The 22,950-nt window shown below is 37.1% G+C and overlaps 1 protein-coding gene and 1 long non-coding RNA gene across 2 annotated transcripts; one reads left to right on the top strand and one right to left on the bottom strand.

Annotated features, from left to right (window-relative positions):
- Window positions 1-7,674: 7,674 nt before the first annotated feature.
- LOC115929492 lies at window positions 7,675-12,465 on the bottom strand. The gene is made up of 2 exons (XR_004066510.1): window positions 12,031-12,465; window positions 7,675-8,065 (listed from the first exon to the last, which is right to left on the bottom strand). It is a non-coding gene; the product is annotated as an uncharacterized LOC115929492 (long non-coding RNA).
- A 7,773-nt stretch (window positions 12,466-20,238) lies between these two features.
- Window positions 20,239-21,603, top strand: LOC579893 (probable G-protein coupled receptor No18). The gene is made up of 2 exons (XM_011681646.2): window positions 20,239-21,070; window positions 21,161-21,603. The coding sequence occupies exons 1-2, from the start codon at window positions 20,239-20,241 to the stop codon at window positions 21,601-21,603; spliced, it is 1,275 nt and encodes a 424-aa protein (XP_011679948.2).
- Window positions 21,604-22,950: the final 1,347 nt, after the last annotated feature.

Here is a 22,950-nt window from a genome sequence, read left to right as displayed (position 1 = left end):
TATAATACCAGGTTACGCAATACTCATGCTATCATATTGACAATATGAAAAATTATTAACTAAATTATTAATACTATTTTTTCAATGTAGCGCTCTAAAATGATAAGTATATGCCTGTCAACGGAAATGTTCAAAGAATTCGGTAAATTTTGTGGCTTCGAATCATTAATGAGTCGTCTTGAGAAATGATTTTCACCAAATAATATTCTCCCGGAAGAGCATCTTCGTTTTTGTTTTTGTTTTTTGCGAATTTTTGCTATGTGAACTTTCCAAATTCCTTTAAAACAACAAATTAAAAGAAAAATCGGAAAAGAAACCATGATATGCTCAGGCGGTCACGCCAAATGATTACAACTCACCAGAACTGGAAGTTGATTCTACTATCAGTTTAGTGTATAGTAGACTATGTTATATACCTCATACATAGATTGTCATTCACTGATTGGTCAAAACTATATCACATGTCAAGGAGCATTTCGATCTATCAAGTATCATTACGTCAGAGGGGTTGATAGCTACTATCAAACCCTGGGATAGGACCCCTAACCCCTCCCGCGACTTAGTTGCGCACACAAATTTTTTGAGTTGCTAGGCTACCGCAATCGCGCGGTTACGCGCAGCGCGTAGGAATTCAATACTCTTGCCTTGGACTTGATGTTGGATTTTTCTTATTTGGGTTAGTAAATTCCTCTTGATCTCGTTTCCTGTTTTTAGAGCTAGATCTAGACCTACAGCTAGACCTAATCATGAATCAATAAAAAGGATGAGGTATATAAAACAAATATGGACTGCTCTGTAATCGGATGATGGTGGGAACTACCACTCCCTCGGTGGTGTTCACACCGGCCCTTCTATCAACCCCTCGGCTTCGCCTCGGGGATGATAGAAGGGCCGGTGTAAACACTACCTTGGGAGTGATATTTCCCACCATCATCCTCATGAGCAGTCAATATTTGTATACTGGATGCTGATGTATTATGACTACCCGACCACTTCTACTTCCAATATTTATAAGCATCGAAACTAATTATTTGACCCAAAACAAACCGGGTACACTATCTTCCGATACAAAGTTCAAATAACCGGAATGGTTTCAGTAATGTGCTTCAAGAAAAGAAAAAAAAAAAAGCAATTCATTATTTTTTGACTGTTTTCCTGATGTATGAGACCAGCGGTGGAGCATGTGTGTGTCCAAACGTTGAAAGGGCATCGCTATCATGGGGATGTAGGGGGGGGTCTTGATTTATGAAATTTGAATTAACAAGACCAGACAGAGCGAGGGTGTAGGCGGTTCTGTTGATGCGTAACCCATTGTAAATTAGCCCAGCTAATTGATCAATTAAAATACTTTGCACTGTTGCAAAAGTCGCAATTATTATATTTACGAATCATCCATGCAAGAAGAGATTGTTATGATTATATCGTGGCTTTTATTCACTTAAATTGCTATGGTTTCGAATAATACATCGATGCATACGTAATCATAAAATAAACTACGTTTATATTTTGTTATAAGCCTACGCTGGCCGTATTCATATGCAGGATTTGTTGTTGTTGAAAGTAATAGTAGATGAAATAAGTTGAATCGTTAAATATATTGTTTTTGAACACTAGAATTATGATCTTTAAAATGTACATAAAAGTTATGAATGCTTTGTAAGAAGACAATTGATAAAGATTTTGAAATATTATAAAGACTATTACCCCATATATCTTCATACCCAACACCTATCTCCAGAGTTTCATAGTAATCAAATGCCTTTTCAAGTAGTTGTCTTTCTCTCGAATGAACCTCCCTGTGAGAGAGAGAGTTAAAACTATCATTGAGTAACTTCAGCCCAATGTGCAAATGCAGTAATGTTTCCCATTTTACTCTTACCAAATACTTTGATTCTAATTGGAAAGAATTTTGCTTTGAATTGTCATACCGAATTCCGTCTAATATACATTCAATACTTAAAATTAAAGTTGAGTTCTGGTCGTGCAATTGCATTGTTAAAGAAACGGGGTGGAATCGAGCAGAACAAGTTGATCATGTAACATATAAGTATTGGTCTGTACTGCAAGGTTCTGGATTTATCTAAATGATAAGAAAGTTGGCCCAGTCTTGGTAAAAAAACGAAACAAGCACTGTTCACAGAAAGATGTATATGGGACTACACAAACTGCTTTTCAGGGAACATTTTTATTCTGATGTTCTTCCACACTTGCATAATAACAATGATAAGGCTCACAAATTATTTTACACCTCTCTCCAGAAATCAAGCTTCTCTTTAAAGGCATCGTTTAACAATATTAAATCTGAGATGCACGGCCCTACGTTTTATCATTGTCTGTGATATTGTGTAATATTGAAGCCCTAACCAAATCGCGCTTTAAAATGTTCAAGAAGTGCCTCAAAAAAGTAAACATCTTTGAGTGACCGGTTGTACCATACTCAATAGACTGTAGTGTTGTAATTCCAATCATAAATATCTTGACAATCAGACAGGCGATCGGCTTGTAAAAGTCATGGGGTTCCTGACTGACCTAAAGGTGTATAATTATTATTGCAGCATGAGCTAAATCCAGGATTTTGTTTCATAATCTGAGACAAAGTTACCGGATCCCTTTAAGTATACAGAAAAAATAGACGAAAAATGTAATACTGAAGCCAACATGCCAAATGTAGCTTTATTCCATTTTTTGCTTTTGTTTTATTACACACCCTGTTCTTAGGGAAACATGAATTGGAGCTTCATGGAGAGTTGTACCTGTCTGGTATGAACCGGAAAAGGAATGGTGTCGTTTCCGGTATATACCAGCTGGTATCATTATAAACTGGGTTAGTGTAAATAAAATTGGTTATTGAAAAGAACATTCTATTCCACTCTTAATCATAACAATTCGTACATACTTATGATATCAACAATATGATAGCGCACAATGGAGATAGGGGCTCAATGAGTAGAAGCTTATATGCATGATATTATTGCCTATTATAAGATTCAACACAAATACATGTTTTGGATTATTTATTTCAAATCATTATTATTATTACTATTTTTCAAATTAATAAATCAATTTATTCATCATTATCATTATTAATTTTATTATTATTATTATTATTATTATTATTTATTTATTTTTTCATTTACTTATTTTTATTTATATATATTTGTTGTTGTTGGGGGAGGTGTATAACCCTCCACACCACTTTGCCCCTCTCCCTCCCCCATCCTCGCTCACTCTCCCTCTCTCTCTCTCTCTCTCTCTCTCTCTCTCTCTTTCTTCAGAGTGGTTTTCCTGCATCCTTAACAATTTATGATCAAATTGTACTTATGTCCAATATATCAAAAAATCGATTATTTATTTCATTCCTTTCTTTTATTTCATCTTTGTTCATTTTCTTCTCTCGTATTCCTCTTTCCATCTTCCTCTTTTATTTCAATCTTCTTCTTTTTCTTTTAGATCGGCGTTTCTCATTTGGCATGTTGGAAAGATTGGAATACCTCCTTAACACACCTACAACACACCCATCCTAACCACACACACCCATCCAGCCACACACTTTTTTCTCCACTTTTCCACGAACACATTCACACAAAGTTTTTTTTTTACATTACTCGACTTGATCCAATATTCATGCATGTTTTAAATCCCTACTTTATCAATTTATACTTCTACATAATCTTGACATAACCCAGCATTTATATCTTGAACTGTTAATGGTGACATCGGAGATTAACATTGAGAGCTCAAAATATGAACTCACCGGAAGAGCTTTAACATCATTTTAAGGAAGGGACATTTTCTTGTATTTTAGAAAAATCCCAAATATTGACATAATCTCCCAATTATAACAATAGCCCACCCTACCAAAGGTCGTAGCTCCCACGTCAGATTATGACATATCTAAATTCGGCAGTTCAAAACTTGTTTATTCACATGGCAACGCGAACATGCCAGAACTGAAATGAGGAACTCATATCGATATAAATATGATGCCCTGGATACGTTCTAAATAAACATCGCTCATTGTGATACAAAAGACAGCTGAATAACACCCTGGCGAACAACAATAGAATATGGTGGTATGATTTGAAGGCCTGGATCGTGCTTCAATAGCTTGACGTCAGTCAGTGTTCATGCATGGAATGCTATGCTTTGGGTCTTTCATTTTTCTATTTTTTCAAAGGTTATAGGAAGTTTTGTTCTACGTCAGAAAACGTCACGATTAAAATCAAATACCTATTCATATAAGATATTTGCATAATATGTTTCTTCCTTATTATGTTTCTTTAGAGGGAAGTTAGAATAATCAATGACGTATTCTAGAACGGAAGTGAAAATATGCAACTCTTTATATGATAACAATAAAGTGAATAGCAGCCTATGTATGGGTATTATATTATATTTCTCATTGTTAATATTATCTCTCATATTAATATCATAAGCAAATTCAATATGCAATTTCAAAAAAAGATGTTTTACCTTATTCTTGCCTCGCAATCATACTGAATAGTGGACTTCCTGTTTCAATTTCTACTATCCACCCTTCTTAAAATGTATGTTTAATAAGAATGTATACCTACATAAAGATAATTAACTAGTATTACCTCAAATCTTTCTCCCTCCGACTTAAAAAACTGCTTTCGTGGTTCTAAAGAGGAAAGTACGACACTTGCAGACATTAAATCGTGGTTTGATGCTTACATCCACTTATTCATTTCAATATAACGCCTAGATCATAGCTTTTCATCATTTTGACTGGAAGCTTGTTCATCGCAATAGTATTAATTGTAATAACAGTAATAATGATAATAATAATGTATAATGATAATAATAATGAAAAAATAATGTATTATGATAATAATGATGATGAAAACAAATAATGATTATAATAGCATGTTAGGTAGGCAGGAACAGTTGATTACAAGTCGATTTCACACAAAAAAAATCATAGTGGTTTGAATTAATTAACTCGTAGGCAATATAATGGTTGTCTGCATCCATATCAGAGATATCAGATTAGAAGGGAATTTAAGGATATTTAAAGAAAATTACGTTATAAAAATCAATCACACCCACCTTATTTTTCTTCCTATGGATAATATCCCACTCATTGATTCCGCATACCAAATAAGGAAAAGTTTGATTGAATTAGCTTGGATTGAGGAACCAAGTAACGGAAGTGATTTGGGGTTACCTCCACAGAACTTTAAAATACGTATTTTACAGTTCAAGTTCAGGCTTCCAACCATTTACGTTTTAAGCACTTCCGGTGGACAAAGTCAAACCAGATTAAAACTCACACTTTTGTTCCGCGTCGGTTAATCGGGAATTTGTAAAGACTGAGCTAACGAATGATTCGTACACGCTAGAGAGTTGCAACTTGAAATATGATGCCACATGGTGGGTTTATGATTTAAAGTGACTTTTTAAATTCTTAACAACTGAAGGTCAGTAAATTTATTTCATTGGTTATTACTCCTATAGAGTACAACGAAAAAATATAACGTCATGGACATTTTATAAAACGTAAAGGAAACTAGGACAGGTAATGATAATGATGAATAATGATTATCTTACTCGTATTGCGGTTCAACTATTGGCCCTTAACACATGTTTCATGTATTATGGGAGGCATACTTTTTGCACCAAACAATGTTGTATTATGTTATCAGAGAGCTAAGAAAATGGGAATTATGTCATATTGCGTGAACACATTATCTGTTTAAAGTACAGTCAACTTGAAAGACTTCCAAGGTAGTGATTAACACGTCCGAATAAAACATGCTAAAGTCTATTGCTAACTCATTTAGATCGGCGCCATCATTGTAATAGTTAATGATGAAGAATGTTACTTATTCCAAAGGACATTCAAGTCTAGACTCTGGACTCCTCTATGCCAAAAAAAAGTAACAAGTGTAAGAATGCGAGCAAAGACACTCAAGTTAACACAGAAGAGTTTGGTTTGGGTTAATCTGTGGACCTGTACTCGTAGTGTATTCATTTTAGTGTTCCTCAAAGAAATAAAGAGAGAAAGGGCGGTAGACAGATATAGATGGGAGTTAAAGAGTAGAGTAGAGAGAGAGAGATAGAGAGAGGGGGGGGGGCTAGAACAAAGGGTTAAGGGTGGAACAGGGTGTAAATGATATTAAACGTAGACATTCCCACATTAACACCCGACTCCCCCTCCATCCCTCTATAATTCATTATTTATTAATAGTACACTCATTATGCATCACCTTTCTTAACTAGTAAAATGATATAGGGCGTGATTGGTTAGGTCCCTATGCTTGCCCCGACCCCGACCCATCCCCCTCCCATCACGTTTCTTTCAATTTAAAGGGCCTTTATTTATGTTCACAATTTTGTGCATTACCGGGGGCTGCAATCATCATATTTTCATCACATTCAAAATCATGTCGTTAAGAAACGGTCCTCTGTTCAACAAATTTCGTCAGCAAACACGAGCACATTTTGTTTCAATAATTGGAAAGTGAAAACCCGTGCCCGCACGTTATTCAGTTGGATATTTGGATCACAAACTTGCAATTTTTCCGAGGGGCTGGTTACTCCAATCTAAAACCGTTCCACAGTGTCAGATTTTTGGCAAGAATGGCCGAAAGAAAATGAGGTGTAATTGACTGAACAAACCTAATAAACTTTTATCGAATGCAGGTAATCGAAAAATTGAATCACTGTTTATTTCATTAGAGTAGCGGTGGGGCGAGGGTCTAGCCATATCATTACGAGAGACACGAGTTGCCATGCATATGACAAACATAACGTTGTCCAGGCACTGCTTCTCTCCTGCTCTCCTGCTCTCCTGCTCTCCCCAACCCCTCCTTCTCTCCCTCTCTCTCTCTCCCTCTCTCTCTCTGTGCCTCCTTCCGTATGTCCCTCTCTCTACCTCCTTTCATATGTCCCCCTCTTTCTCCTCTCTCTCTCCCTCTCCCTCCCTCTACCCTTCTCTCTCTCTCTCTCTCTCTCTCCGCTTTCTCTCTCTTCAATAAACATAATGAAAATAACATAACAACAAAGATAAAAACTAAACTCAAGTCAGATGGATAAATTATATATAGAAAGAATTGATAGAAGAGGATGGAACGGAAAGTGAAATAGGGAAGGAAATGGAGATAGTGAGAGAGGGGGAGAGGGGGGATTAGATTAGCGAGATAAAGGGGGGAAATAATAGAGAAATAAGGAGAGAAAGAAAGAGGGGGTTGGAATTTCGTGTGTATCTCTTATAGAACGAACTGTATGAGCCCCCCCCCCCCCCCACTCTATCCCGTTAAGGGGATTGACCTACTCCCCTGAAACGAGGTAAAACTTATCAAAAACAATCCCAGTTTTTACACGTGCTCATCAACATGATATCAACCAGCCATGAGCGTTGTAAGGGGCGGGTATCTGTCCGTAAATGGTTTGATCATGATTATCTCATTGGTAGCCACCAAATCGTTCACAATTCTCTTCAATATTTTTAAGTGTAAATAAAAGTCTTTGTATCTTTTACAAAGCTACCTGAAATAATCGGTCGCGCTGCCAAATGAATATTTGAAGCCTAAAGACGTCGGCGCCAAGCATTAATTTTCAGAAATTATATTTTGACAGGCAAGGCTGTGAATCCCAAAGTGATTTTCAGAACACATTCTGCTGGTACAACGTATGATAACGAAAATCTTATTTGTTTTGGAAAAGTAACATGACAGTACCTTTGGGGTCAAAATAATTTTAAACGGAATTTGCATTAAAGAGAAATATCAATTCTAGTATAAAGGTGATTAAAATTAATTTGGTAGTTTCCGATTCTCGGGTGAACGCAGCCCTAAGCCCCTCACTTCTCGTACATTTATTTTCATTACAGACCAGTTATCTAACGTTATGAGGGACATTTCGCTGCATCAACATGTTTGTACCGTACATATTAAAACATAAGCAAAGCAAAACAAAACAAAAACCAAAAAAAAAAAAAAAAAAAATCTTACTCTGTCATATCAGTCTGAGACGTGTTAGCTCTGAAATCCAAAAGCAATGAGATGACTCGGTCAAAGATCACACTTGATCCAAAGATGAGCTGGGAAATATTTTGACGAGAAAATCAAAACATTGAATTACAGTAAAGCGACTGTCCTGAAACCATAACTGTATAATTATTTACACTGATGTTTACTGGACGAAACGCATAACATAATTAGCAAAATTATAATGAAATATCATAATCAAATTTGCTATTCAGGTGTAGAGAATATGGAGATTTCCTCGTTATGTAATTATATTCCATTTGTTATACAGTAGCGGCACTCATTATGATTTTTCTCTTTCTGACACCCATTACGTTATTAATCACTTATCTCTCTATATAAGTTTATAACAGCTGTAAATGGACATATGTTGGTGTTTCATATTTCATGTTTTCTCTGTTATAAACCTGTGAGAGCCCCTCCCCCCTTCCCCGATTTCAATGCCCTTTTAATGGCTTACCTTACGCTACGTCGTTTTGAAATAATCAGGGAGGTGTTTTAACTCTCACATCCCTGAAATAATCATGACCTTTGATAAGAATCATGGTTATCTTAAAGGTACTATGTCCCATTTGCAGGCCAAAAAAATGAAAAAGTTAAATTCCAACTGCATTTGAAAGATAATACTAATTTAGAATTCCCTAAAAAGGTGGGGCTTGAAAATGTCTTCAAGTGGGAAAATAACGACTATTAGTTGTCAAATCGACTTTAGGGCTATAGAGCCCAAAAGTAATAGTCTTGATTTTCAGACAACTGTACTGAATGGTCATACGTTTTATGCTGCGCAAAGATTCAATCAGTTTAATCTTGGCCATCACAAGAAGTGGGTTATTGATGTAGACAAATGCTCATGTACCCTTTACAACTCTTTTCATGCATGGTATTACCAAAGAAGAAAAAAAGCCAGTCAGTCACTCAATAGTGTCTGACAGTGAAGTCTAGAAAGTAAACGGGTTTCCTTGTATAATTTGAATATGAGGACACTGCCAACGTTTAAATTTCACAGATACGACATACATGACATATTCATAATTCCTGCAAAGTTCTACAGAATTTGAGGTTGGCTGCAAAAGGGACATAGTACCTTTAAAAAGATAACCGTGCATAATGCGCTGCGTGCATGTCTTTGTCAAAAGAATGACACCATTCTTAAAATTAGACATGAGCATTATTATACCACTTACATGTACCATGGACCCTGCATGTACTTCCTTATGCAATGTATCATGAACAGGAAATAATTCCGAAATTGTCCGTATTTCCTCTTTGACGTAATATCATGGACCTAATATCAACGTAATTACTGATTTGCCATCGTACACGATAATTTTTTATTTACATATATTTGTTCGTTAGTTTGTTTATGGTTTATAGAAAGCGTTCGCGGCAAACTACTCTACCAAGCCTGATCAGATTGCCTTCAAATTAAACGCTGACTGATTGACTCATTTCTGAGTCCAGTGGTTGATTAAAAACAAAAAAAAACGCAACTAAACTTAGAGTACATTTTCCATGAAAGTAAGAAAGAAATATGATCTAGAACTGATTAGTTGGGAAAAGAGGTCAGGAGATGACATTAGTGATTCATCACAACATGTACTCAGAGAAAGCGCAGTCGGTATAGCAGGCGCGACGTCATTTGCCTGACGCAGGGCTGTGTCAGTGACTGGTGCGCTCTTTGACGCGCCCTGTGAAACGTGACAAAATGAGCACACATGGCATTGATTAACCTGGGCTAATTGACTTAAAAGGCTTCATTAGCGCAGACAATAACGCAATCAAAACGACACTTCGTGGGCAACAGGCATTACAAACATATAAGTAAAACTATGTGATAGATCAACAAGATTTCAAATTTATCAAAACTATATTTCAAATATGACCATGATGAGCGCATTAGATTTAACAGTTCAAACATTTTAAAGAAAAATTGACTCAGAGTTGGATAATTGCTACGCCTTGCTTTGTGTACTTTTATTACGTCATGATCATAAATACAGATTTGCTTATCAAGATCATATCAATCAAAATCTTCCATTGTTTATGATCACGTGATCGAAAGAATATTTGATATCAATGCAATATATCTATGACGTAGCACATCATGGGGATATTATCTATATGAATACGTATGTGCTAGCTGGTTCGTATACTCACGTTTCGGTCCAAAGTTCATATCATTCGATTCGGTTGATGATTAGTTGTAGGAACGAAACCGAATTGCAAATTCTCGTTGCCCAATGTCCCGAACTCGACTAATAGATATGTAAGGAATATTTTTAAACGATGCTATATAAAGTGTATAATGTCAACCGTTTGTTAAGGGGGCAGAACTGACTACTTTTTAGGTGATTGGAATTTCTTCCGTAAACTTAAAGAGAAACATTCTCTCCCTGCTAAAAAAAACACACCAATCTCCATATTCATGTACGTGTAGTAATAACGTACTATCGCTGAATTCCTGGTGATAATTTTTTTTTAAAGTAACAAAATACCAACATTAATATTTAAGATTTAAATGAAAAAAAAGATTGCTGCGTCTTATGGTGGAAGACAAGGAAGGAAATTGCAAGCAACTAAAACCAAAGAAGTCAGTAATACATCCTGAATTTAAAGACTAGTCAATCACCAGTGGAGGGGTGGGTATTGTATTTAAACTGTGCACGCAAGCATTTATCTTATTCATTGAGTTCAAAGCCGAAAACCAACTAAATTACCGGCTTAAACACGTTAAGAGAAGAGTGACTGGTATTGACTGGTCTTTTCAGCTTGATCAGTTTCTATACATACGATATTGCATAAGTATGAGAAATTTCTCCTTTCGGCGATGTCGCGAAGTGTCCTCGTATTTTATTACATATCATAGTGATGAAAAAATGTTCATGACTTGGCATAAATATCACGAAGATAGGAAAACTGAAGAAAGTCGGAAGTAAGGGTTGGCTGAATAATTTTTAAAAGAGAATTCATCATGTTTAAAATATTCTTAAGCTGTTTGTGACTGGTATTGACCGGTCTTTTTAGCGGCCTGATCACTGTTCCTATACATGCAATAGTGCATAAGTATGAGAAATTTCTCGTTTCAGTGATGTCGCAAAGTGTCCTTTTAGTTTATTAAATTTCATATTAATGAGAAAAATATTGATGATTTGGCAATAATTTCATGAAGGAAAAATGAAGAAAGTCGGAAGTACGAGTTCGCCGAATAATTCTAAAAGAGAATTCATCATGCTTAAAATATCCTGAAGTTTTTTGTTTCTGCAACTTCATTTTAGAATTAATTTTGTTCTTTAATCATGTTCATTGGAACACGGCGTGGACCCAGTTATTGAGAAGACAATGGCTTCATTTTTTTTGGGGGGGGGGGGCACTGGTCTTACGAGGTGAATAAAATGCGACTTAATGAGGCCAAATATTTAGGGAGTGGTGAAAGGTTATTCCATTATCATTTTAACTGTCTATTTTATTTTCTCTCTTTTTTCTACCCCCCCCCTAATCGATCGGGTGCACGTGACACCTTTATCCCCCCCCCCCCTAGCTTTTCATATTCCTTGCTCTAGAGCAAAATTATGTTTTAAATTCCTAAAAGGGAGTAATGTACTGTAAAAAGTCTATTGAAGCTTAATTAAATCCATATCAATCCCACCCCCACCCAACTATGAAGCGCGATTATATGCTTTCTCTATAAAGTGCTTGATAGTGGAAGACAGAAAGAGGGAGGGAGTACTGGAGGGAGATGAGGGAAAGAGAGGGAATGAGGGAGAGAGAGAGAGAGAGAGAGAGAGAGAGAGAGAAGTGGGGGGGGGGGGAGAAAGAAGCTATGTAGGTTTAGCATTGATATCTACAGAGAAAGGGAATAACGCGGTAAATAAAATGAGAAAGGGATACAGAGACAAAGAGAGGGAGAGGGAGAGGAATCTCTTGTTCATTACAGTTTACACGTAGAGTAAAAAGATGGAATCAATGTGCGATTGACGCCTCATTAATAACAATTTTTGTGGAAATGTTAGGAACTTACCTAAACGTTGTTTTGTTTAAAATGACGTTGAACTTTAACGGTTTAATATCAGATCGACAGCAATGGTGTGTCCTCAAAACTGCTCCAGCAATATTATGGAAATTTGTTTGAATCGAAGATTCAATCACAATTAAATGATAAACAGTCTTTTCGTACACAATAATCATCCATCTGATTTTTGTTAAATGTGATGCCAGATACAGCGAGCATATACCCGGATGACAAAACTAGATTTCTCAAACCCACATGAGCATGAGATGGTAAGGGAAAAGCTGCTTGAAAAAGTCAGAAGCTAGGAACGACCCCCGAGTAGTTTCGTTCCATACTAAGTCTTTTACACTACTAATTCCTACAACGGTCACAACGACTCGAATTCTTTACTGATGTCATAAATACTATATAGGGATATGGCGAAATCACCACTTATGAAACATTCATTGTGAATTATGTAATTCATAGCCTTGGAATAGACATCGTGTCATTTTAGTGCGCGACAGAGCGATCGCAAAAAAGTTTGTCCACCGGAAGTAAGGTCACGTGACTTTTCACCGAGAGGCATCGCTGCTCTCGCAGTCGGAAGCATTTCGTTTCTTGGTGGAAGTTCTGTTTAAAGAAAGGAAGATTTCAAATTGGAGTGATTAAGGTAATGTCCTGGCCATAAACGTCCGCAGAGTTTGGATTTAATCGATTCTTCCTGCAAGCAGAAAGCAAGCTTTAGGAAGAGGCAAACTTTTGAGATGTTGGCCTCCCGTTGACAAAAAAATGGGCAAAGTATTGCTGTAGTGAAGGTCGTCTCTTGCCCGAAAATTTGATTTTGAGTTTCCACACCAACTTACCGGCTTTCATAATTAACGCAAAGGTAACCATATCCTCCTTTCCCCTTCCTTAAAGGTAAAGTCCGGTAGTGGTAAAATTGCAGTTCAAGGGTTTTGGTGCAAAATATCCATTCAATATTGTTTAAATATTGTGTTCAGAGGTTTAGATGGCAATACTTCAACCTTAATTCGCAACAAAGCGGAAATATGTATGCCCAAATGTTCAATGTTGAAGTGCATTCGCGATATCTATCCAGGCCGGATCGATATGGTAATTTACCTAATATATCAAATAGTAGGCGGTTTCCCGGCAAAATTTGTATCATCACGTATAAGTCAAAACATATTCTTTTACATGATTGGTAATAAGAGCTTCCATTTCATTTTTTGAAAGGGGGCGTTTCCAAAACTGGTCTATACCTTTAATAAATATCACTGAACACATTGAACCATGACAACCATCAGTTGATATAGGTGTGTTTTAAAAAATAATTTTTGTGGCTTTAACCCAGAAAATAAAACCAATAAATGTTTATGGAGCCACAGTCTGCTTCTTTTTAATTATGCATTTCTATGTTGTCTGAAAAAGTCGAATTAAGTCTCTCTTTTTTTTCCCTTCTGTCTCGAGGGGATGATGATGAAGTGAAGAAGGATGAGAAGGAGAAGGAGAAGAAGAAGAAGAAGAAGAAGAAGAAGAAGAAGAAGAAGAAGAAGAAGAAGAAAAAAAATCAGATAGGTATACACAGAGAGGAGAACAATGAGATAGAAACAAATTTAAAATATATCATGCGAATAGCATTCGTCAATTTTATGGTTGCAATACCGAATTTAATGTAAACCAATCTCTTGTTCTTTTTGTTTCGACTGTTACCGGCTCGAACATAAAAGACACTACATGCAAATGCCCTTTATACTCTCCATATATTTACATTACAGTTAACTTACTAACAAACTCAACTAGGTCAATAAGTCAAGGTTCGTGCGAACATCAAGGTGACTCTTTGCACACGGCCCTATAGCAATGAACAGGGGGCGGTACAGGTGTAGCGAAACGCTGTGACGTCACAATAGCTCGCCAACGCGCTCCTATTGAACCGTTATGAAAATTCATTGTTCAGTTGTTGTATACAATCAGTAGTTTTGAACAAGTCATCTCATAACCTAACATTTACATTTACTTATCGATTAAATAAAGTTTAAAAGCGTGACATTTGATGATGATGAATATGCGAAATGAAACAAAAACATTAAGAGTAAAGTTTTTCTTGAAAACTAAATGCTGACTCACAGCGTTGGCGTATTCGCTTGGCATTCAACGAGGTCAAGCGACAAGCGTTTGTCAGGTTATCGCAAATTTCATGAATTAGCTTTGTGATTAATAATGAAACCATTTCCTGAGTACTTTAAAGTTTGTTACATTTACAGGTTGGTTTCACTTAAACGGTACAAAAGAGCAGTTTTCCACGAAATATTTGAAAAGGAGCGGAAATATCCGTGTGGAAGTGAAAATGATATCCGAATGGGATTCCGTAGCAGGTCAATTGCAAACCAAAGTGGAAGTTGACATAATGGCAACGTCACTGCCTAATTTTCACTATCAATATTATTGCAGGTGATTCAACCACTGGTTATCATTCCACTCATTTTATCATCGGTTCCTATTTCCTTTTAATTATTAAATTATTAAATTAGTTTCTGATGATCATAGTATTATATTAATATATTGTATTTGAAAGTATCGTATTTATATTTGGTTAATAGAAAAGACAGCTCAAAATAATGATACATTAATTTTATTGCATTCATATTAGGTATGATTAAAGGTCAAGGAAATCAAATATCTCTCCTCAAATTAACTTTATTTGGGGGTTTATCATGTCTATTCCAACTGAAATTTACAATCAAGGAAAATTCTAGGCATTTTAGGTTGAGATTATGAAAATATCCTAAATCATGACCGTTTCAAATTTTAATGTCCATGCTGCTATTCCATTTTGAAATATTAGCATCCATGTTTATTTTTATGATGACATATCGGGATTCAATAAAATAGTCGATATAAGGAAAATACAGATAATAGTTTGGGATTAGAATAATCATTCAAATAGGGATTATGATATAAAACAAAGTGTTCATTCAAAACTTAGAAATTCCATAATCCATCCATTACCCATGCAGTAACTGACAAAGATATTCATGGATAGCAAATCTTCTTCTTCTTCTACTTCTTCTTCTATCTTCTACTACTTGCTCTTCTTCTTCTTCTTGCTCCTCTTCTTCTTCTTCTTCTTATTCCTCTCCTGCTTCTTCTTCTTTCTTCTACTACTTGCTCTTCTTCTTCTTCTTCTCCTTCTTCTTCTTCTTCTTCTTCTTCTTCTTCTTCTTCTCCTTCTTCTTGTTCTTGTTCTTCTTCCTCTTCTTCTCCTTCTCCTTCTCCTTCTTCTTCTTCTGCTTCTTCTGCTTCTTCTTCTTCTTTTTCTTCTTCTTCCTCTTCTTCTTCTTCTCCTTCTCCTTCTTCTTCTTCTTCTTCTTCTTCTCCTTCTTCTTCTTCTTCTTCTTCTTCTTCTTCTTCTTCTTCTTCTTCTTCGTCTTCTTCTTCTTTTTAAACTTTAATTCAACTATTGATTATTTGGGCTGGTGGTTGTTCCCGCGCGGAGGTAACAGATCATACAAGCTCACGATGATGACAATTCTGATCTATACCATTAAAAGGACCTTTTTACAAAATTATTTTCCCCGATATTTCAGAAGAACCAAATAAAAATCACACAATAAGTCATGAGCCAAAGTTTTCATCTTGATTAGTACTTCTTAAATGGCTTTGCAGAATCTAAATCGACACAATTTGTTTCTAATCCAAGTATAAACATGTTTTCACAGCGAGAATAACATTAAAACTGTAATACAAATTCCTTTTGATGTTACACTATTTTTGTGATCAGCATTGGATAAGAAATATGAATAGAATTGTGATGTATCATCCGCACGTTAAGGATACTATGTCCCTTTGCAGCAAACATCAAATTCTGTAGAACTTTGCAGGAATTATGAATATGTCATGCATGTCCTATCTGTGAAATTTAAACGTTAGCAGTATCCTAATATTCAAATTATGCAAGAAAACCCGTTTACTTGCTAGACTTCACTGTCAGACACTATTGAGTGACTGACTGGCTTTTTCTTCTTTGGTAATAACATTCATAAAATGAGCTGTAAAGGGTACATAAGCATTTGTCTACATCAATAGCCCACTGTCTTCTTGTAATGGCCAAAATTAAACTGATTGAATCTTTGCGCAGCATAAAACTTACGACCATTCGGTACAATGGTCTAAAAAATCAGACTATTACTTACTGGCTCTATAGCTCATGAGTCGATTCGACAACTAATAGTTGTTATTTTACCACTCAAAGACTTTTTTAAGCCCCCCCCCTTTTTTTTAGGGAAGTTCTAAATTAGTATTGTCTTCCAAATGCCGTTGGAATTTAACCTTTTCATTTTTTTTTGGCCTGCAAATGGGATATAGTACCTTAGGCCTACATTGTACACACCACTAAATTTACAAAAATTCTTTTGAAAATTCTCTCTTTCCAGAGTTAAACAATATTTGTTACACAATATCCGGCATACGTTGAAACAGTGACACTGCTACGAGGGGCAATGAGGGAAATAAGGGGAAAAGAAAGAAGAAGAAAGGGAGGGGGGGGGGGGGGGGAGACAACAAGAAACAAAACAAAAATAAGATTCACTCCCAAACCCTCCCTTCCCAAGACGAAATTAATGTTCTCGCATTTCATCCACATACTGTGCAACTGATGAGGAGAGTTACGCCAACCCAGTTCAAATACTGCTTCGTTGGGCAAGCAAAAAACAAACAAAAATAATTTATGACCGAATGAAACTAAATTGAACAAACTTTGTGTGTAGATTGCTCTGTCCACATAGAAATACCAGTGTCCCCCATGAAACCCCCCCCCCCCCCCCTCTCCTGGGTGGACCCATGTTGTGCTACTGCCTAGTCCACAGCATTAGAGCATGCACCTACTAGTTTGTAGTAAGTGCATGATTGGAGGCACTGTAGTGTTCGAGTTCAGTGATTGGAGGACAGGGCAAGTGCATGCTATGATCGCCACCTGAAGAGGGCGCTAAACGCAACAAAAAACGGGTATGGTAAAAAAAAATGGACGAGGCATATCTTGTACATTATATCTTGCATACGGAGTTGTGTTATAAAGGATTGAAATTATGAAAGGACTTCTAGCAATTGGTCGCTTTGCCAACTTAATAGATGTGTTGACATTCGGCCTATGTATGAACAGATAACACTATAACAAAAAATAATATTAAAAAATCCATAGGACAATTAATAGCAGGGGGAACGGCGGCCCCTCCCCCTTTTCGTTTGGTAGGTTTACATGGAATAGTTGTTAGAGCATGTCACTTCATTCTTAGCATGATAAACATCTGATTGTTATAATAATGATAATAATAATAGTGGGTTCTTGTATAGCGCTCATGTCAGTCCCGATTATTACCCTGCCTTTAGCACGGCTGCCATCCGGCACTCTAGCATTTCAAGGAATAAATTCCTACCAGGTACCCATTTACTTTACCTGGGTGAAGTGTGGCAAATGTAGATCAATGTCTTGCCAAGGACATTAGTGCGGCGGCGGGACTCGAACCGCGGACCTTGTGATCGACAGTCCGGCGACGTATCCTTCGACCACAACACCTCTACCTATTCCTTGGATAACATGCTTTATTTTTGTTTTAACCTCATCTCTCTCTCTCTCTCTCTCCCTTTCTCTTTGCATCTCACTGTCAACCCTCTTTCCTTTTCCATTCGTGTCCTTTTTCTTCTTCCCTTTAGAGACAGATAAATAAATGGTATTTTATTGCATCTTTCATGAATGGTAGTTTCACAACTGAATTGCACATGAATTACACGAATTGGATATATACATTGTAAACAACTTATAGAACATTTAGTTAAAAATTATTTTAACGTGTCATGTTACTACTGCCTAAATACCATAAACAATTAAAAAACAGTTCATGAACATAATTTCTACCGAAAAAGAAAAGAAAAATGGTATAAACATAATTATATGCCAACATATGGACTACGACAAATCATACAACAGTTCGTCATGTTGCAAAATTGCAGTTGTGGGTATAGTGGTAAAATAATCAAGGATAGCGGCAAGAGCAGTGGTATGAACATTTAGTAATATTTAAAAAAATTATTCAAATTTAAAAGTAAATAGCAATTCAATATCATTAAAACATACCGGTACGACATATAAAATCATTAAAAGAATGTACAGGAATCAAGACATTTCAATGATAAATCATTACAATAGATATATACATGAGCAAACCTCTCTTGCTTGTCCCAAGCGCGTAGCCAGGATTTAATTTGAGGGGGGCTGTAGTGAGCACGCCAAGCGTGCGAATCACTTAAAGAGCGCGCGAAGCGCGCTTCCTAGGGGGTGGGTGCAGGGAGGGGGGAGTTCCTCCCGCGCGAAGCTTTGAAAGAAGACGATTCGTTGTACCTTTCCCGACTCTTAATCCTTATCTGTATTCAGTCCCCCTCCCACGCAAAGCGCGGGAGGGTTGACGTTTCAGTGTCTTGAGTTTTGACGCTTTGACGTTTCATTAATTTATTAGAGAAAGAAGACGATTCGATGTACCATTCTCGACTCTTAATCCTTGTCTGAATTCAGTTTCCTCCTCTCCCGCGCAAAGCGCGGAGACTTTGAATTTTCATTACATTATTAGAGAAAGCTAGACGACTCAAAGTACCGTTCTCGACTCTTAATCCTTGTCTGAATTCCGCCCCCCCTCTCGCGCCAAACTCTGACGTTTCATTAAATTATTAGAGAAGAAGACGATTGGTTTTACATTTCTCGACTCTTAATCCTTGTCTGAATTCAGTCCCCCCCCCCTCCTCCTGCGCGAAGCTTTGACGTATTATTAGACAAAGAAGACGATTCGTTGTACCTTTCCCGACTCTTAATCCATATCTGTATTCAGTTTCCCCCTTTCCGCGCGAAGCGCGGAAGCTTTGACGTTTCATTAAATTATTAGAGAAAGAAGACGATTCGTTGTACCGTTCTCGACTCCTTTTCCCTTTTTTCTTACTTTTTTCTTCTCTTTCTCTCTCTTTTTTTTTTTGGCCGGCGTTTTTGGCCACCGCCCCCCTGGCTAAGCGCCTGGCTTGTCCCTCTCAAAGGAACTGTGCCCCGTTTATTTTCATTTTGATTCATGACAAACTTCGATCAGTCAAAATATGCCTAGATTTAAGATCTTGCTAAAGTGCTTCATTATTTTGAAACAGGCCTGTGACCTACCTTTCCAAAACTTCAACAGTTTTTGTGGGTTGAAAATAAAATAGGTGAATACAGGGGTGCAAAGACCGATGCATTGCAATCGACAGGCGAAATCCATAGAGTCAGAAAATAGGCGCCATGAAGAGATGTACTTCATTGACCTGAAAGCTTGTGATGGCGCTATAATAATTAGCATCGAGATAATATTGATATAATTTTGACTTTTATTGTTCTTTTTCTTGCTTAAGGCAAAATCATTTTCAAAATATAAGATAAGAGGGGCGATCTTTAAAAGGACATCCACAATAGAATAGTAGGCCTAAATTTATCAAAAACCATAACATCAAGTTTTTTTTATGCTAGTGCTCAATGCTCACACTCTCATGATTATGAACCCCCCCCCCCCCCCGTCATACCGATAGACCAAAATATATCAATGAAGTCTAAGCCATTCGGGGGTAATGTAATTTTGTTGTCGGGCTAATTGGGTCAGACTCGTCGATGTTACTGGAATACAAGCAAACACTGTAATGGAACCTTGCCGAAGTTCTCTTTGTTAATCCCCATTGCCCTATTCAAATTCAAATTAGCCCTGGCCTGGAAGTCTATCAATAAGCTTTTGCAACGCTTGGTGGAGTTCTTTACAAAGGTCTGATCGATCGTCGCCGTAAGAAAACGCCACAATCGTAACGAGGCACAACAAACGACGCGTAATATAGGTGATTGGTATTTCAATGCGCTACATGCCTTTACGGTGTACGTATTTGTATTTATAGAGCCGATTGAGATTAATTGAAGACTTAATCGCCTGGGATAATCATTAACTCGTCAAACAATCGAGGTTATAAACCTCATCACCGTTAGTTTTGATGACCGTCGGCAGCTTTACTTGCCTAGCAACTGAGATTTTGGACACTTTGCCTGTTTTGTTTGATCTTTTTAAAAACTTCCATGTACTGCGTGCAAGGTGTATTAAAAATGACTGGTTTCTTAATCGTGTTAATGGATTTCTGATGAGGACGGTATGGTCTTTGTCTATATTCGACATTGAATAAATTGACATGTCGCCGGTTAACGTTTCGAATTCGACGTCCTCCAATGACGACGTCGAACGGATAGGGAAGACGGTTGGATTGGTCATCATCGTTTTGCTTTCCGTGATCGGGCATATCATCTACTTCGTGACATTATTTCGAACTCCACGACTACGTGTTCGAACTGGACCATGGTATCTCTTCACCAACATCGCCCTAGCCAATGTCGTCGCCGTCGTCTTCTCTCTTATCCCCAACATCCTCGCTACGTGGTCGGGATCGTGGACGTTAGGTGATGGGTTCTGCACCGCCTCAGCATTCTTGACCAGGTTTACTTTCTATCAAATATGGCACACGGTTGGAATCCTCTTCGTAGAACGGTACGTGAGGATCATGGTGCCGCTCAAGCACAAGGAAATCTTCAGGGTTATACCGACGATGATCCTTCTGAGTGCGCTCTGGTTTTTCGACGCCGTTCTGTCCATGTTTCCCTTGATCAACTGGGGAGGGTATGGTTACCTCATCACAGAAGGACAGTGCGCCCACTCTGTCGATGGCTACCAGAAGAATGTGTCTCATCTGTATTTCACCATCGTCATGGGCATCGTCCTTCCGATGTTTCTTTCGATCACGTTGTTTGTCGTTACTGTGCGTGGAGCATTAAGGCGCTCGAAAGATAACGAGGACATCTTTAAAGAGGAGTTAGAAATCCCGGAATCGTATGGCTACAAGCTGAGACGCCGCGAAAAGACACTCGCACGAACCATCAAGAACCCGACCTTGACGGAGGAGAGGATGAAGAAACTAAGAAAGCGACAAAAGAAACGAATTAAAAAGAAAAATAAACGGGCAAAGCGTGGTAGAGACGACGATTCATCATCATCATCGTCATCATCATCCTCCTCTTCGTCGTCATCATCATCGTCTTCGTCCTCCTCCTCCTCATCAGAAGATGAAAGTGCAACTCATCGGCGGTACAAGGATGCAAAGCGGAAGAAACGAGCATGTCGATATCGTCCCAATGAAATGGCGTTTGTAAAGACAGCAGCGCTTATCCTCCTATCCATCAGCATCTGTTGGATCCCTTATCTCATTGTCAAAGTTTTCGAGACCTACGACATCGTACTCCCATCAATCATCGTAGTCATCGTCGCTTTCCTCTCCTACTTCAGCCACGCGGTTTGTCCCTTCATCTACATCATCAGCAGCAGGAGCTTCAGACGAAATATCAACAGAGCATTTTGTCGCGCTTGTCTCAGAGCTAGTAAGAGAAAGAAGAAGTCAGAAGAAAGGAGACAGAGAAATGTCCAGGAAGGTGGAATCATCCATGATAATGAGGCCTATCTAGGTGATGAGGATTCTGGAGTTGAGGCTGTTTCAGAAACTATGTAATGGCTGTGTGTCTTAATAAGGCATTACATTTTTTATTGTGTTTGTCTATAACAACAATTATTTGTCTATAACAATATCGTAAAAGCAGATTTTACCCCTCCCCACCATAGGAACCCATTAATGTGTAATTAAGATGTACACAACACTTGCTCAAAATAAATTGTGAAAATCATTGTACTTTAGTCCTAACTAAAGCTTTTTCGACCGGAATATCACATGAATGGACAAAAGAAACGTTGCTTCCAAACGAATGTTCCTAAAAAAGATTTTAAAAAGATTGGAAAGTCAGTCAAATGATTGGTACGACCAGAAAGCACATGCTTTTACCAAAAGAGTTGTTACAGGTTATTTTTGTTTAAAGTTTAAAAAAAGGGGAAAATAAAATTATCAGCATAATTCTTACGTCAATAATTATTCAAATGCTTTGCAAAATCTTATATTCTTTGTTATGCCAAAGTATGATTCTTTTGTGATTATGTAAGTTTGATTTGTATCATTGTATCTTTGAGTGTAAACAAAAATTATCTGATGAGGCATAGAAAGAAAGTATAAGAAAAAAAGATGATATAATTATAACTAGGGGGAATTTATGTTAAGAGTGTGGGGTGAAAATGTCTTTAAAATCCCTGTCAACTTCCAGCGTTTGGATTCGCCAATTTAGGGAGGGGGGGGGGTAGATTTCGTGGACGATAGTGGCATAGGTAGTTTTTCAAGATTTTATGTTTTGGCTGTACAATATCGTTTAGTATCATTTTTGTTATGTTACCTACTTGGGGAAGTATTTGTGTGTAAATATAAAAAAGCTTTCTGGTGGTTCACGTCAATTAGATTTACTTGCTAAAATATTGCCGGTTGCAATGATAGCATTAAGTTCTTCTTTACATGGGCAATAAATACTAAAAGCGAGACTATAGTGCAGCAAATCATCCCAAACTCATTTTTACAGCAAATTTAGTGTTGTCCAATGGAAATAAACTACTTTGTTGCTGTTGTTATTCTTGGTGTTACTGTGGTTGTTGTTCTTTTGATCGAGACAATAATTTTTTTTCATCATATTTTTGAAATTAAATAGATGGAATTTTATTCAAAACTCTATTGAGAAAGGAATTGTATACTTTCATAACTTGCTCTCAAACTGCAGGAAATCATAATAATAGACACCCTTAAATCATAGCGCCCTCTTGGTAAAACTGGGGTACAAGCAAAACACTTGAACATGAAAGACAACACGAAGTCATCTTGTTATAATATTTTTGAAAAAAGGTCTGTGTTACTTCATTGTAGGTGGTTGATATACATATATTTCCATGCTATCATTTACAAAACATTTACAAACATCTCTAGAGT

Source organism: Strongylocentrotus purpuratus, unplaced genomic scaffold, assembly GCF_000002235.5.
Source record: "Strongylocentrotus purpuratus isolate Spur 01 unplaced genomic scaffold, Spur_5.0 spur5_scaffold_5, whole genome shotgun sequence".
Lineage (NCBI taxonomy): Eukaryota > Metazoa > Echinodermata > Echinoidea > Camarodonta > Strongylocentrotidae > Strongylocentrotus > Strongylocentrotus purpuratus.
This window is presented reverse-complemented; position numbering and strand designations above follow the sequence as displayed.

Bases quoted from the DNA above. Each gene is read 5' to 3' on its own strand.
- LOC579893 (XM_011681646.2), top strand. From the start codon at position 20,239: ATGTCGCCGGTTAACGTTTCGAATTCGACGTCCTCCAATGACGACGTC. The intron at 21,071-21,160 runs GTAGAGACGACG...CCTCCTCATCAG, and splicing joins AAATAAACGGGCAAAGCGTG to AAGATGAAAGTGCAACTCAT.